At 37.8% G+C, this 17,432-nt stretch overlaps 1 protein-coding gene across 1 annotated transcript in view; it reads left to right on the top strand.

Annotated features, from left to right (window-relative positions):
* CNGA3 (cyclic nucleotide gated channel subunit alpha 3) overlaps positions 1-17,432 on the top strand; it is a 50,743-nt gene that overhangs the window by 31,067 nt on the left and 2,244 nt on the right. Inside the window, exons 3-6 of the mRNA XM_031964156.1 lie at positions 1,262-1,441; positions 11,979-12,053; positions 13,908-14,015; positions 15,512-15,618. Coding sequence (XP_031820016.1) covers positions 1,262-1,441; positions 11,979-12,053; positions 13,908-14,015; positions 15,512-15,618 — 470 coding nt within the window. The remainder of the gene's footprint in view (positions 1-1,261; positions 1,442-11,978; positions 12,054-13,907; positions 14,016-15,511; positions 15,619-17,432) is intronic.

Genomic DNA, 17,432 nt, shown 5'->3' with positions numbered 1-17,432 from the left:
CAGATGTAACAAATACATATTAAAAATGTTAAAGTAATACCATATCTTTGAACCCTGCTATAACTATCTGGGTTTTTTTTAAATAGAGCTCTGTCTTTGCTCTCCCTTTTCAAAAGATAGTGAGTAGCAAAACATCATGATCAGTCATTTCATTAATTACTCCTATGGCCGAAGCCTGATTCTTTAGACTGTGGGTACTACTGCTCCATCAATGGCTATATACTCACAATGCAAGTAGCCTATTATGTTAGATTAACTGAGCTTCCTAATATAAACCTATAAAATGAAGAAATAAACATTAATTACAAATTTCACACCCACCCTACTTTGAAATCCCATAGCCCCTCCAAAACTGTTCAGTTCCCTTAACCTTACTTCCCAATTATACACGCTACATGAGCCTGGTCCATCACAAATATATAGGACTAGTCTTATATATTAGCTCAGTCTGGCACATAATGGCCCATAACCATTCTCACCAGCATTTGTATTCAGCTTGAATAGCCCTAAACTATTCAGTGTTGGAGTGTGGGGTTTCTAAGCAAAGCCATCTTAATAAAACGATACTTTGCCTGAAATAAAATGTTAGGATTCAACACTACTCTTTCCACCATGGTATTTCCCTGATCTTACATGAGACTTGATGGAGTAGTGAATAGGGCACTGAGCCTGGAGTCTAGTTGAATGACCCTGGTCAAGACTCTTAACTTTCATCTGCCTTAATTTTCTCAATTGTAAATTAGAAATAATTTTAGCATCTCTCTCTTAGGGTTATGATAAGGATCAAATGTGATAATATTTGTAAAACAATTAGCACAATGCCTGTGTTTAATGAATCCTTGTTTCCTTCCTAACTCTCCCAAACTTTTGATTGCATTGTTCTCAAATTCTGACCACATCTGATCTGATGTCTTCTGGATTTCAGATCAATATACTACGGTGAGGAGAGATGAAAAGTCTTGCCTGGAATATCATGGCTTATGAGGCTGGCAGAACCTGAAATTGAAACCAGATATTCTAACTCCTTGGAGGAAGCATAAAATAGTAGAGAAAGGCTCTGAAACCAGATAATCTGGGTTCAAATCTTGCCATAATTTTTTGCCACTTCCATAACTTTGAACAAATTAGTTAATTTCCTTAGAGTCTTGGGTTCTTTGTTTGTGAAATAAAGAGTCTGAACTAAATAACCTCTGATGTCCCTTATTGCTCCAGCTCTGTGATGTTCTTTTTATCCCATCACCCTTTCCTTCTTTCTACACAGGTTGTCAAGACTCATTCTTTCCCTTAGAGCATGGGCTTCAAGACATATACATCATGAAGAACAAAGACCAGATTCTTTCCTGGAGCGTTTCCGAGGGGGAGAACTCAAAGAGCTGTCTAGCCAAGAAAACTACATCCAGCCCAACTTAGGCATCCAAGAGGTGTCAGACACAGAGAGAAGGTAAGGCACCTTTTAAAGACAATGAGAGGCAGGGTTTCAAAAAGGAAGGTTGGGGGTTTTTTTTCCCTTTTTTTTGGCTTAATAGATCAATCAATAAACATTTATTAAATGCCTACTATGTGCCAGTCACTGTGTCAAATGCTGAGGATACAAAAAGAGGCAAAGAGATTAAAATATAATTGGAGAGATAACAAGCCACAAATATATACAAAGCAAGTTATTTATAAGATAAATAGAAAATAATTAACACAGGGAAAGTAGAATTAAGAAGCATTGGAGAAAACTTACAATAAAAGATAGAATTTTAGTTTGAATTTAACTCTCTGACCAACTCTGTCATCTTCTCAGAATCCTTTCCTAGTTTGGACTTAAAGGAATTCAGAGAGGTCTGTAATCGGAGAGAAGGAGGGAGACCATGGCATGGGGGACAGCCAGAGAGAGTGCTGGACATGAGATGGAGTGTCTTGTCTGTAAAATAACTAGGAGGTCAATGACACTGGAGTGAAGAGGATGAGTAGGAAGTAAGGTGCAAAAGACTAGAAAGGTAGAAGGAGTCTAGATTATAAATGGCTTTGAATGCCAAGCAGAGAATTTTGTATTTGATCCTGGAGACAATAGAATATTTATTGAGCATGAGCATGACCTGATTGGACTTAAACTTTAGGAAAATCCCTTTAGAAGTCCAATAGAGGATGGAATAGAGTGAAGAGAAATTTAAAACAGACAGATCCACCCATCATCAGGCTATTGCAAAAATCCAGACATGAGGTATGAGAGGCTAAATCAATGATGGCAATGTCAGAGGAGAAAAGAGCATATGTTAGAGAGATGTTACAAAGGTAGAATTGACCAATCTTGGCAAGAGACTGAATATTGGAGGAAAAGGGGAGAGGCTGAGAAGTTCAGAATGACTCCTGGATTGTGAAGCTGAAGAACTAGAAGAATGGTGTCTCTTACATTAAGAGGGAAAGTAGGAGGGGAAGAGAGTTTAGGGGAAAGTTCTGGTTTAGCCACATTGAATGTAAGATATCTCTTGGCATCTGGAAGGCAATTGGAGATAACTGATTAGAGACCAGCAGATAGTCTGGAACAGGATACTAGTGAAGTAGTATAGAGGAAGAAAAGAATAAAGTTCAGTCTGCTTGGGTAGGGTAATAGTCAATATTATAGCACAAAGGATGCTTTTTCACTATACCCCTCCTCGTGAAGCTGGTATTCCTACAAAATTCTTTTCTCCCCAAACATCCCATTGGTGCAATTGAAAGCAGTGTCTTTAAGATCAGACCCAGAGAAATCCTGACCAGAAAGATGAGCTTCTCTAATTTTCATTTCTCTGACTTTTGTAAGAAGCTCTGGATTTCTGCAGAATTTTACTGGTGATACTTAAACAAGCAACGTCTGGCCAGTTAGAAGCTTTTGCAATTATCACAGAAACCACAGTGGGTGTTTTTGCACACTTTTGTGTGGGCTTGGTAGGAGATGGAGAGAGAGTGGTTCAGCAGGGGAAGCATGTCTTGGATAAGTGTCAAGGACAGGTTTATTCTTGTCTCAGGCCATTTCCCTGGAAGAACGAAACGATGTCCTTTGGCTGAATCCACAAGGGCTTATCCAGCGTCACACTTCATAGAAAAAAATAATTTAGTATTCAAAATAAGATATAGCCTTTCCCCACCCTATTCTATAGCTTTTGATAAAGACTTATATTTAAATATTTAAATTAGAGCAACATCCCCTAGACAAGCTTAAGATGATTTCCCTGACATCATTTTCCCCTGAGTTGCAAATATGGATGATACTTTCCCAGTTCTTAGTTCAATCTAAACTTGGGGCTGAGGGATGATCTGGGTAATTCTACTAGGAGCCTTCAGCTAGGCATTTGGATTTGTTTTAATGGTGGAAAGGCCAGTCAGTCTCTTTATCTTACAGCCTCTCTGAGGCAGAGAGACTCAGACTCCCTTTGGGTGGCAGAATCATAGTCAATGCTGGTGAACTACACTGTCTCCTCTCTCACCTTGTACTCAGCCAGATATTAAATTATGTTTCTATATAGTGGAGAAAAAAGATAAGAGAAGTGTGGAATGACTGAATGGAATAAAGGTACTGACAGGATGCACTAATGACATGGATATGGGGTGGGGATGGTATGGGGCTCTGCAGTGGAGGTGAATCGGAATTGGGAAGGTCTCCTGGAGAAAATGGAATTTAAGTTTGACTTAAGGTTGTTTGACTTCTTTTGCCTATATCCAAAATGAGATATTAGCTAAAGGATATGAGGTCACTTTTCTCTCCTGTTTTGAAAGATGTGTTTCTGGCTTTGTAGGATGAGATGAGATAAACACAGTAAACAGTGGCTAATTATTACTAATTATTGGTGTGTTTGTATAACACCTCTCTGGACCAGAGAGCTCCATGGGCCTGAATTTACATGCCTTTAGAATAAAAGGAGAATTGACTCCATTATTCCCCCAGGAATTCTTTATATAATCAGAGCCAAGCCTTGTATCCTCAGAACAAGTAGAACTGGTCATGACCCAGCAAGCCCTAGAATCTGTTAGCTGAGCTTCCCCCTTGACCCCTCCTCTGCCTCCAAAATTCTAGCCAAGAGCAACAACAGCTTGAACTGGGCAAGGTTGCTTCCCACTACGGCACAGGGAAAACTTGGTTGTTGCTTGGATAGAGACGGTGACAGAAATAGCCAGGAGGATATCTTGCTGGCCTGTCTAGTGCCATAAATAGTGAGAGCTGGGCTCTTTAGTCCATCTGCCAACAGCTTCGGTCACATAGCATGGTCACAACTGTGTGTGTGTTCTGGGTGGGATCAGGGACAGGCAGGACTCTAGCTGGCCGTGCCAAAAGGCTTAGAGCAGGGATCAAATGGACTTTCTTAAGCTGCTGAGGTGAAAGGAGGAGAGGATGGGGGAGGAACGATGACAGCTGAAGGCATATGTGGTAGTAAACACACAGAGACACTCTGTAGGAGTCCTGGGAGGGAGAGCTAATATGTCGGCAAGAGTCACAAAGATCTTCCCAGACTGCAAGGAAGCGGGGAATGAACACGAAATTTAATAGGTCTGAATGTAAAGTCTGGCCCTTGGAGTTAAAAAAAAAAAAATAGACAGATAGATAAATAGATATAAATATGTAGATATATTGATATATCTCAGCTACTCAATTACAGGAAAGACTTAGGGGCTTTAATTGCTGTGAGCTCACTGTGACAAGGCTGCTCAGAAAGCTAATTCAATCTTTCACCCATCACCTCTTGACAGAAGGCTCTTTAGTCTACTTCTCCCGCCCTGACCTTTTCTGATGACCTCCAGAGCAGCCTCTCCAACTGTCAGCAGGGCAGCTCTACTGGTATCTCAAACTCATTACATTCTAATTTGGACATTATTCCTTCTTTTGGCTTCACTCTTCCTGCTCAGGGCACCAGTTTAGCAGCTTGGGGTTTTTCTTAGATTCCCTCTCTGTTGATTTCACCTCTCCAATATCTCTCCCTTTTATTTATTCCTGTTTCCCCAATACCATCACCTTAACACAAGTATTCTTGTGCTAAGTATTCTAGTAGGATTTGTAGTATTCTAGTATTACATTCTAATAGGATTTGGGGGCTCTACTTTTATAATTCAGTTCAGTAAGTGTTCATTAATTTACTGCTCTGTGTCAGGAATTCTGCTAAGGACTAGGGATATAAGACAAAATCAACATGATCCTTCTTTCAAAGAGCTTATATTCTACTGGGAGAAAACAAATCCACAAATACATGTATATGGATATTCTATCCTCTACAATCCATCCTTCATATATCTGCCCCACCCCCACAAAAATCTTTATTGTGTACAGATCCAGTCAAGTTACTCATCCACTCAAAAATCTTCAGTGGCTTCCTATCACCTACCCAATAAAATCCACTTTTCCCTTTTATTTAAGCCCCTCTACAAACTGACACCATCTTACCTTCCCAATTTTGTCTTACATCCATTGACTACATTTCCAAAAAGGAATTATGTCCTACCTTATGCTGCCCTGACCCCTATGCTTTTGCTCAAAAATTTACCTTATGAATCAGTCCTGGACCCTCTTATCTTAATATCTTTACATAGGATTTTAGCTCTCACTGGCTCAATAAATTCAGCACAGTTGGCTCCTAGGTTTATTTATTCAGCCCCCAACTCTCTCCCATGTTCCAGTCTCACTTTAATTCACTGCTTGTTGGACGTCTTCCATTGGATATATCATAGACATATTAAAAACTCATTATCTTCTACCTGAAAACCCATTCTTCTTCCCTCCATCTTTCTCTCTAGGTCACTGTTGACCATTATTTAGTGAGCCAAGCTCACAATTTCAAAGTCATTCCTCACTCTTCTCTCCTTCATCCCTCATATCTAAAAAGTTACAAAATCTTGTTGATTCTATCATCACAATACTCTTCCCATCTATATTTTTTCTCTACTCATTGCAGATATCACCTTTGTTCAAGCCCTCATCACTTCTCACATGGAATATTGTCCATAGGTCTCCATTAGTCCAATTTTTTCCCTCTACAATCCATTCTCCACCCCCACTGCAAAATGAAAATCCTAAAGGATAGATATGGCTATTTGTCACCCACTCCCGGTTCAAGAAGCTTTAGGAGTAACCTCAGTCTCTAGAATAAACTATAAAGTTGTCTATTTGGCATTTTAAACCCTTCATAATCTGACTCCAATTTCAGTTTCTAGACTGATTTCACATTATCCCTTGTCATGCACGCTGAAACCCAATCCACTTGGCCTACTTACTATTCCATTTTCTACTTCCATGTCTGGAATGCTCTCTGTACTTAGCTTTCCTTCTTGGAATCTCTACCCTTCTTAAGGGCTAAGCCTAAATGCCATTTTGTACCAAAGCATCTTCTTGATTACCCCAGTTCCTAGAACTCTCCCCATTTCCCTGCTAAAATTACAAATATATACACACACAAATATATATATATATATATATATATACATATATATGTACGTATACACACATGTATATATACCACACATATATTATATATATATATAATGTATCACATATACACATATAACATTTATTTTTGTGTACATGTTGTTTCTCTTGTGTAGAATGGGAGATTCTTGAAGGCAGAGAGTTTTTCATGTTTGTTTTTCCGTCCCCAGTATATGGCACACAGTCTGGTTTAAAAAATATTTGTTAGATTAATTCTATTTTGTTCTTTGACCCTTTAATGGTGATATCCCACACTGAATACAATTTTCAGAAAGAATAGCATAGAATTCTTGCCACCTTTGTTCTATATTTTATTGATATTCATTTGTTTCAGTTGTGTTCAGCTCTTTGTGATTCCATTTGGGGTTTTGTTGAGGGTTGGGGTTGGCAAAGACACTGCAATGGTTTGTCATTTCCTTCCCTGGTTCATTTTTACAGATGAGAAAACTGAGGCAAACAGGGTTAAGTAACTTGCCCAGAGCCACACTTGTTCTACATGTTATGTTCTTTTTAATGCGGTCTAAGAAGGATGCTTTAGCTTTTTCAACAGCCCATTATATTGGCTTTCTGTGAACAGCTCAACTCCCTAAATAGCTTGCTGATGAACTCCCTAATGGGTACAGCCGTCAGGATGGGACAGAACACAGTGGAAACAGGAATAGGTCCAAGAAACAGGGGAGAGAATGGAAGCCAAGGACTTGGATAATGCATAAAGTAGAAATCAAGGGCCGTGAGTAATTAGAAATAGATTGAAAACTCCAAATTCTGTGTTTTATTTACCTCCTTGCAGAGGCTGGCCGCTGGCCAGATATAATATCAACACCTGCAACAATACCAGCCAAGAGTAAGTACCCCCAGCATTCCTCTTAGCCAAGTCAACCAAACCTCCTACCTGTGTTTGACAACGCCTCCCTCTAGCGATAGATAGCTGTAGAAATTCCTGCTTTACTCTCTCTCCTTGTATATTGCTACTGCTTGCCCTCCTAGGAAAATTTCTGGGTAATCAAACTTTCTGTTCTCTCTTTTGAAAGTCAGCTACGAGATTAAAGTGAGAAAAAGTCAGACCTGAATCTTCACTCCTCCATGTGTCCCCCAGTTACAGACTGTTTTTCTTCAATATTGTTCCAATATTAAATGATTACAACTGAAGTTAGGAATCACGAGCTAGATTTCATTTTCAAAATTATATCGTTTTAGTAAAGATGGCTTTACATTTTCTGAGCATGAGAGTAAAAAATCATGCCCTCATGATCCTACAAAGCCCAGATTTTTAAGGGAAAAAAATCAGTGTAGATTTCTGAGGGAAAAAATAAGTGTAATGGAAGAGCAGATTGAGAAAGTTAGCATTTTTCAATCTAATTAAGTTCTCTACCTTGAAGTACTATAATTATTTAGAATTCCTTGTCATGTACCATTTTATTCCTAGGATAAAATTACCCTCCCCTTTATTTCCAGCAAGGACCAATATTTACATTTTGCTTGCATAAATTTGCACATCAATTTCAAGAAGTCAGAACATGTTTAAAAAGAAGAAGAAGAAAATTCATTCATTCATGAAACCTATTTGAATCATAGCCAAACTCAATATTTAAATACACCTGAGACTTTAAACATATTGAAACCACATAGATTTAAAGTTAGGAAGAAGAGTGGGTAATGGGATGGGGAGAGTTTGGGGGGATATTCTGTCTTCCTTTTTTCCTCCACCCTCAACTGAGAGTCAGAGGGCTACACTGAGAAAAGCATTCTGGTATGGGAGTGAAGAGACATGAGTTCTAGGTTTAGCTTTGCAAACTGAGTCAGACTGAGACACTTTCATCTCTCCTGGCCATAAAAGAGAAAATTGAGCTATGTATGGACTAAGGGTTAATCCAACATTCCATGAACCAAATCTATCCCCAAGAGTGGGCCTGAGGCTCCCTCCATATTAGGAGGTAATACCCCAGAACATCCCTCAAAGCCAGAAACAGGTGTGGATATAAGTCAGAGTAGAGCCAGGGGGGATACAGTGAGAGAGGAGTCTATCAAATAAGGCAAATTTGACAAGCATAGAATATAAAAGATGACCCTATATGTCCAAAGTCTCTCTCTGTCTTCTTCATCTGTGTTTCTCTTATTTCTCTTTTTGTCTCCGCTTATCTGTCCTGTTTTTTTTTTTTTTTCTGTCAAAAGTTTCAGGAAAATTTTCACATTGGCCCTGTTGCATTTGGATAACATTATTCAATCTTGTTTTCAATTGCTCTCAAGGGTCCTAACTAATGAACATTGTCAGCTCTCCTGATAACCATAGCATGCCTCCTTTGTTTAAGAAAAGACAGAAAAGAGAAAATCTCTCTATAGTTTGATAAGGCAGAGCTGCAGCTAGATTTGATGATGGCTATGGATTAAAAAAAATCTTTTAAATAATTAACTTAAAACAAATAGAAAACAGAAAAAGAAAAAACAAACAAATGGAAAACACCATTGCCATGTGAATAGGAGAACATAAGAGAAGATTCAAAATAGGAGACAATAAATTTCCATTTCAAGAAAGCCTATATAATAAATATTACACATTGTGTTCAGAGCTGGCCATCTTTTCTTTTTTCCTTGTAGGTTTTCTTTTGTCCTCTGCTGTTCACTTTTTTCCTTTATTCTTTTTTTCTTCTTTCCTCCTTTCCCCTACCTCCCCCAAGAAGACTACAATTAAGTGTGAAGATATATCATTTCTTACACCACAGAAGATTCTGACCTTATACTGTCTAGTTATTTTAAACAGTCTAAAACAATATTAAGATGACTTACATATAGTATAATTTCTCTATTTTTTCCTTTTGATTAAATCTATTTTAGTTTTAACTTTGCCTGAGATCAATGATTACTACCCCTGCTTTTTAAAAAAAAATAATTTTATTCCTGACCATTATTATTATGTTTGTGTGTATCCCTAATTTTCTATCCCTGCTGACTCCTCTGCTTTACTTCCACCCATTATCTTGTCTTAACCCTCTCCAACGAGTTTTCCTTTATCTTCTTCCCCTACTCTTTCCCTCCCTCCTTTTCCCATTCCCATTAATCAACACACCAGCATGGATGTTCTTTCTAGATTCTCACGGTATTCTTGATCAGTTAACACTTAACAGCTAGCAGATGGATTGTAGAGACAGCAAATTGTCACAGTGCCATGGAAAGAGATTGGAGCTTTATGAGCCTGACCTCCCCCACTGATCAGGGAAAACTCAATCTAGAGGCTGAGACGGAGTGATAATCGTGTGAATAGCATCCTCTGCTGGTGAATTGATGCTAATATTTTATAGGCCAAAAAGGACTCTGGGAACTCTGGGATTTGGGGGACAGGTATTTTTTTTTTCCTCCATGGGCAATCTGGAGGCTATAATTTTATTTTTAAAAGACTCAGTGAATACTATTGGGCTTATCTGATGTTTTTATGTTCTTACCAATTCATAATCTAAAAAGAGGGGAAAGGTGAACTATATATTGTGTTAAGGATCAATACTACTTTGATTGATCTATGAATCAAATCAGTGAGGCTGAGGTTCTCGCTTTATTGGGAGGAACTTCTGTAAGCTATTCCTCATAGCCTTACCCTCTGAAGCGCAAACCCCAATATGTACCATGTAGAAACTTGCATTTTTACAATTATTTCCAACCCAAAGCAGGTAGAAGTGTAAATCCTTCAAAGAAGACCTGCTTAACCATGTAGGATGAAATGCTGGCAATTTCCCATGAGACTTGGAATTGGCTCTGAACTCTGCATTGTTGAAAAGAACTTTGCACAGGGAACCAGAAGGCCTAATCCTATCATTCACTAGTTGTGTGACTTCTGGGTCTCAAATCCCTCATCAGAAAAAGAAAAGAAGCTAAATGATCTCTGAGGTTCTTTCCAAGTCTAAAAATCTGTGAATTTATGATTGCTACAGTGACCCTTACTGAGGTCTATCACTATAAGTGATACAAATACCTTCTTGCCTAAGTTCCTTGGTTTGTGATCTACTGCTAATGATTTTTCTTTCTTTTCTTTTCTTTCTTTCTTTTGTCTTTTCTCTTCTTTCTTTCTTTCCTTTCCTTCTTTCTCAGTTTCATTTTTTTCTTTCTTTCAGTTGGACAATTAGGGTTAAATGACTTGCCCAGAGTTTCACAAATAGTAAGAGTTAAGTATCTGAGGCTGGATTTGAACTCAGATCTTCCTGAGTTCAGGGCTGATGCCATCTAGCTACCCCATTACTAATGATTTTTCAATATTCAAGATTTTGATTAGAAACAGGAGCCCTGAATTCAGTATTTCAATTTATAGGGAGAATAGGAAAATAATAATGACCCTCTTCTCATTCTCCACCCCTCTGGGAGATGATTGCTTCTGTCTATGAAATGTTATAGCATCTTTTGTGCCTAAAAACTAATTTGCTTATTATAATGCCCAGCATGCACATAGGGCTTTAAGATATGCAAAGTGCTTTATGTACATTGCCTCATTTGATCTCCACAACAACCCTGTGATGTAGATGGTATTATTATAATACCCCTTTTATGGAAGGGGAAACTGAGGAAGAAGACAGTTAAGTGAGCAAGATTTGAGGCAGGTCTTCTTGATCCCAGTTACAATTAAGTATACACTATGCTGTGCTCTCTCTCTAAAAGATGATTCCCATATCACTAGCCAAAAGGGACCTTAGAACTGATCCAATAAAAACCCTCATCCTAGAACTACCCTCACCTCATTTTGTAAGTAAAGCTTATAAAAATCCAAAATTCTCTTCCAGTCATGTCCTACTCTTCATAACCCCTTTTGGGTTTGGGGGTTTTTTTTGGCAGAGATAGTACAGTGATTTGCCATTTCTTTTTTTAGTTCATTTTACAGATAAGCAAATTGAGGCAAACAGGGTTAAGTGACTTAGCCAGGATCACCCAGCCAGTAAATGTCCAAGGCTGAATCAAACCCAAGCCTAGAATTTTATCCACTGCATTATTGAATTGCCCATCCAAAAATCTTACAGATATTGAACAATAGAGCTGACATTCAAACAAAGATCCTTTAAGTTCCAGAGTTAATCCTCTCCTGCTTTTAGGGCCTTCTTCAAAATGATTCAACATGTTTCAAATGGTCTTTCCATCCCATAGGTTTGAATTCATTTTAAGTTTCATTTTGACTCCTCCAAAAGGTCCTAGGATGATTTATGACTCTTCAGGGACACTCTAAAAACATTTCAAGTGTAGAGGTTGGGAAACAAGTTGTCCATTAGCAGGATACACTATTTCCTTTGGAAATATTTTCTCAACTCTGTGTATTTTGACTTGAAGTCAAGGTCAATGGATTTTTGTTTTCTTTTCCTTAATCAATCGTCTCCTGTCATTCTAGATCGGACCATATAAGCCATTTCTTCTCTGAATTCCAAAATGGGAGGAAAGACACACTCAATTTCTCTATCCCATAAAGAAACATTTAGTTCCTTCCCATCTTCTGCCACTGCTCAGCCTTCTCCCTCTCTAGTAGAATAGTAGTCGGTACCTAAAAAATTGCTCAATGTCACCCTATGTTATGCAGCAAAAAGGAGGAAAAGGAGGAGAAAAAGAAGGAAAAGGAAGAAGAGAAAAAGGATAAACCTTCAAAGGAAGTAGAGTAAGTACTGAGTGAAAAGGTATTGTGGATAACACCCTGCTTCTGAAAGGTGTTACGATCAATACGTCTTGGACATCTTTGGAATGGTGGTAATGCACTGTCTTGTCCTGGAAGCCCCTGGCTCCAAGCTGGAAGCCGGCTTCTACACGCTCAGATGGGCTTCCACCATCTTCTCTTGTCTTCTCACCTGTAGTCCCTGCTTCAACATAGGATTTCAACACCTACAAGGAGAATAGAGGTATTGGTATTATGGGGAATGAAACAAGTAGTCCTCAGTCTCAAGAAGATAACTTCCTTCCTAGAAATTGTTTCAGGGAAACAAATTTTTTTTTTTTTTTAACAAGGAAAGGTTGTTTCCTTGTTATCAGAGCCATCAACAAAAAGGGACTAGGTAAACAAGTTCCTTTGTAGTATGAAGGAAAGTTTAGAAAACCCATTTGCTCACCCAATGACCCCAACTATATGTCTTACCTGTTTCTACTATAGCTCAGCAAACCTGATAGGTAGCCAAGTCATACTGCCCACCCACACAGGTAAACACAAATGGACTTAGTTTGCTTCTTAGGGAAGCTTAAACCTTCTTTAAAGAATACAGACTCTTGGCCCTTGAGAGAGCTTACCAACTTTACATCAGTTTTGGTGGTGGAGGGAAATTCTGGGAAAATTCCAAAGCCATACAAATGAGCATTTGATATTACTCTTAAAAGATATCAGCAAGGGAAGACAGAATTTCTGGGAACTCTTAAAGCATACAAGAAATAAATTTGGCAAAATGTGAGTCCTTGGATTCTAGATTCTGGCACACATGGCGCGACAGAGGAAAATCAACTATATCTAAGTAGAAAATGGAAATTCTGAATGTAATACTTAAGAGCTAGTAACAAAAAAAAATACTTTTCTAGAATCATTATCAACTACAAGTATTTATTAAGGGCCTGCTATATGCAAGGCATTTTGCTAAGAGCTGGGAATATCAAGAAAAAAAAAAGAAAGCAAAAACATTTTCCCCATTTTTCAAGATCCATTTATCTGCCTAAAGAACCTAGATCATTCATGGAGACACAATCCATGAAACCTGTAGGGAATGGCTGCCCCCAAATCAAACCCATGGAATGAAAAATCTATGGTTTGGTTTCTACTACTTATTTGTGTAGTAACTATATTGTACTGCATTTTCTCTTACACCCACCCAGAGGACTACAGTGAAAGAACTCATGACTTCTTTGTCATGGTATCTATCCCCTTTCTGGGTACAGTGAGCAATCCTTTGTTTATAAGTTGCTGTGGCTGAGAAAATTCATCATTTCCTGGCTAGCCTTCTAATGACAACAGAGCCATACTTGAGCTGCTCCTTGGACAACAGATACACAACCTGTGATAAGAGTAGGAGACTTTCTGACTTGTCTATCAGACAGACAGACTTGCTGACTAATGTTATTCTGATCTGAACTTTGAGACACATTGGCAATACCTTTGAGGAAGAAGGGTCACCTCCATCCCACAATGAGGCACTGGACTCAGATTTGAGGGAAGGATGGTATAATATGAAATTTACTTCAAAAAGAGGAAAGTGTCCTGGAATTGAAACCCAAAAGGAAATTCCACAAGACCTGTAGTCCAAAAAGTTTCTGCTTTTGCTTTCTAGGGAGTATTCCCCCTTCAATTTATATCATAATTCTCTAATTTATATCATAAAATATATGGAAGTAGAGGCCATTCCTCTCTTAAGTGACTAAAAGTGACCTAATTATCTTTCCAAGAAGGACTTGGGACCCAAATGTTCTGAGTCTCCATCTGAACCCCCATCTGAACCTATCGTGCTTGTTAATATGGAATATGTACATTTTTTTTCAGAAAGAAGAAAGAAATCTTTATGGTAGATCCTTCAAGCAACCTGTACTATAGGTGGCTGACCATTATCGCCATTCCTGTCTTCTATAACTGGTGCATGCTTGTGTGCAGGTATGGAATCCCAGAGCTGGAAGAGAGAAAAGAAAAAGATTAGGAATCAGGAATTAGTTCTAGGTTTAGCTCTATTCCTTACCTCTCCAAGATAATGACGGTGGAGTGGGCACTGGACTAGATCAGAGGTTCCTAAGCTGATCTGTGAAGAGATTTCAAGAAGTCTATAAACTTGGATAAGATAAAAAAATATATATATGTGTTTTAATACCATTGGTCATCTTTGGTGATCCTATGTGTTTTATTTTATGCATTTAAAAACTTGAGAAGAGTTCCACGGGTTTCACCAGAGGGTCAAAGGGGTCCATGACACAAAAAGAATACCTTCCAGCTGTAAGATTCTGTAGTCTCAAGACCTCCTTTTGGATTCCCTACCAAGAGTTGGTCCTTTGCAGACAAGCAGGAAAGATGGAAGATGGATTGTGGTCTGTTGTTGTTCATAGTGCTTTTTGATGCCATTTATCTGAAGAGGATGAAGTAAATAAAGCCATTAAAAAGATATAATAGAAAGAACACTGGTCTCAGAGTCAGAAAAACATGAGTTTAAATCCTGTCTCAGACTTTAGAAAAATTACTTACCCTTTCAGCCGCAGTTTCTTTATAAAATGCAGATAATAATAGCATCTACCCCCAAAAAAGTTGTTATAATGATTAAGACAACATGTGAATGGGTTATATAAAAGTTGGCTATTATTATTATTATTACTGACTGACAACACACTGAGTTGATGACAGTCAAAGGTGGTCCTTTCAGTGTACTGTACAAAGGCAGTATTTTGACCTCTGTAGTCTTTAGACATTGACTTAGGAGTGTACCTGTCTACATCCTCTTCCATCCTCCCTGAGTGCCATCCTTCTTAGTGTGATGGTTAGAAAGGTTTGAGAGATGTAGTTTCTGAATAATTTAATCATTTTATTAATAAGACCAGCATATTACTAACAAAAAGATGATCATTTGGCTGTCTTTCTTAGCCCAAAGACAATTATGGCAGGTGACTTATATGTGACATATATATATAAGGGCTTAAATGTTCTTTTGGAAGAAAAGTGGCAATTGAATGGTTAACACAATGGGATGTTATATTAAAACGAGGGGCTGAGAGTAGTGTCATGTCACCCTTAAACAGAGAACCTAATCTCTCTACCCAGATCATCCCCAGCTTTGGGCAATCTAATTGAAGAATGTATCCCCACCAAACCTGAAAGCAATGGTCTTCCCCACCTTAGATTAAATTCCCTATAAGGTTGGGTGAAGTCTAATCAAGACTGAAGACAGTTACTTCAATCTCAATGTTCTTTAAGAGACCAAACTTCTTGTTTTTTAAGTTTAGGACTTTAGAAAAAAGGGAGAACTCTAAATCTCACAAATTATTGGTTATTAATAATCTTTTTTCTCTTTAGAAAGACATAGAAATTGACAACTGGGTTACATTCCTTGTCTTCTCCATCTGCAGTAGGGGCTCTGATACCACTTGTATTTTTTTGTAATTGTTTAGAGCCTGTTTTGATGAACTCCAAAGTGATTACTTGAAGATGTGGCTGATTTTGGATTATACTTCTGATGTCATCTATATTTTGGACTTGCTAGTTCGAATGAGGACAGGTGAGTCTGAGCAAGGTTGCCACATCCTACATAAGCTACAGCTAGGATGTCATAGGGGGTGGTGATTCATGAAGAACTGCAAGCTTCAAGGATACACAGGATAGCTGACTCTATCTCTGATAGCTGACAGGTAATATTAAACATTACCTGGATTGACTAAGGATTGTAAAGAATATTTGAGCAACACCCTTAACCTATGAGAATAAAGGCACCCAAACTAGATTTGGTCAGCATTTTTGACAAGTGAGGCAATAAAATGCCAGATGGGTTGTAGAGATCAGTAATCCCCTGGCCATCAAACATGATGTAGAACTAGAAGCCCACTTTGACCTAGCTTCTTAGATTTCCTTTGATTGCCAGTGAAGTATTTTTTTTTGTTAACAATTTAGTCTCAGTGTTGGATAAAATAAGTGAGAAAAATAGAATGTTATTCAATACTAGACTAAAAGAACATGGTATTGAGGAAATCCTAGATCCCCAGTCAGGCAAAAACTGCCACTCCATCTTAAATAGCTCAAAGGTCAGGTGTATTAGAGAGAGAACAAAAAAATAAAAATCTCAGATAGGAATGATATGGGGGCAGGAGGGATAAGAGCTTGTCTTCTTTTTACCTGGGATGGTTTCTTTGGGAGTAAAATTATGAAAATATGGATTTAAAAGCCTGCTGTGAGCTGGCTAAATATAAGCCCCAACTTGTAACCACTGTTTAGAAACTTCTAACCCTGAAAGCACTTTCACCAAATCCCAAATCACAGTTTGGTCTTTTGAATCTCACTGTATTTTACTTTCCTTCCTGTTTTCTTGAGTCCAAGCAAACCGACTTTTTTTCTCTTCTCATTCCATTTTCCATTTTTGACCCTTTTAACTGACCGTGAACTTTTTCTTCACAGATTCATTCACTTCCTTCAAGACTCAACTAAAGCAACACTGTAAAAAAATTTAATTTTAACTTTCATTTTTTAAACATTTTGAATTTCAAGTTCTTACCTTTAGCTCTTCCTCCTGTAGCTCTTCCTCTAGCCATTGAGAAAACAAGCAATATGATATAAATTGCAGATATGAAATCATTAAAGCAGCACCTGATTTTCTAATAGTTTATTTTATTTTTAATTTATGGAACAAAACAATAAAAAATTTTAAAATTCCATAATTTATGGAATAAAATTATATAATATAATTTTTTAAAAAGATGATTGCACATGAAACTGCAAATTTATTATGTACCTCTTGCTATTCCTTTTAAAATATAATATAAAGGGGCAGCTAGGTGGCACAGTGGATAGAGCACCAGTCTTAAAGTCAGTAGAACCTGAGTTCACATTTGGCCTCAGATATTCAACAATTCCTGATTGTGTGATCCTGCGCAAGTCACTTAACCCCAATTGCCTCAGCAAAAAAATAAAAAATATATATAATATAAAGTTGTCATGGAAATTTTTTTCCCTTTTTATTCCTTCTCCTCTCCTCCCTTCCTCACTCCAAGAGAGTGCACTTAAATCACTCTATACATATTTCTATTTATCATTTCTTTCTCTGGATGCAGATAACAACTTCCTTCTTATGTCCTTTGTGGTGAATTTGGGTATTTATAGTAACTCTTAAAGTATTCTCTTCTAAAGGAAGCCTTTCTTAATTCCAAAATCCCTCAAGTATTAGTTTTCTCCCTCCCAACTTTCTTGTTTTATTTTGCATTTTTTCTACAAGTGTTTATATATGCAGATATTATAGATAAGTATATACATATATTGTTGTCTCACCTTAAGAATATAAGGTCTTTGGGAGAGAGACAGAGACAAAGAGACAAACACAGAGAC

This window comes from Sarcophilus harrisii, chromosome 3 (assembly GCF_902635505.1).
Source record: "Sarcophilus harrisii chromosome 3, mSarHar1.11, whole genome shotgun sequence".
NCBI lineage: Eukaryota > Metazoa > Chordata > Mammalia > Dasyuromorphia > Dasyuridae > Sarcophilus > Sarcophilus harrisii.
The sequence above is the reverse complement of the archived record's forward strand: the minus strand, read 5'-3'. Positions and strand labels throughout refer to the sequence as shown.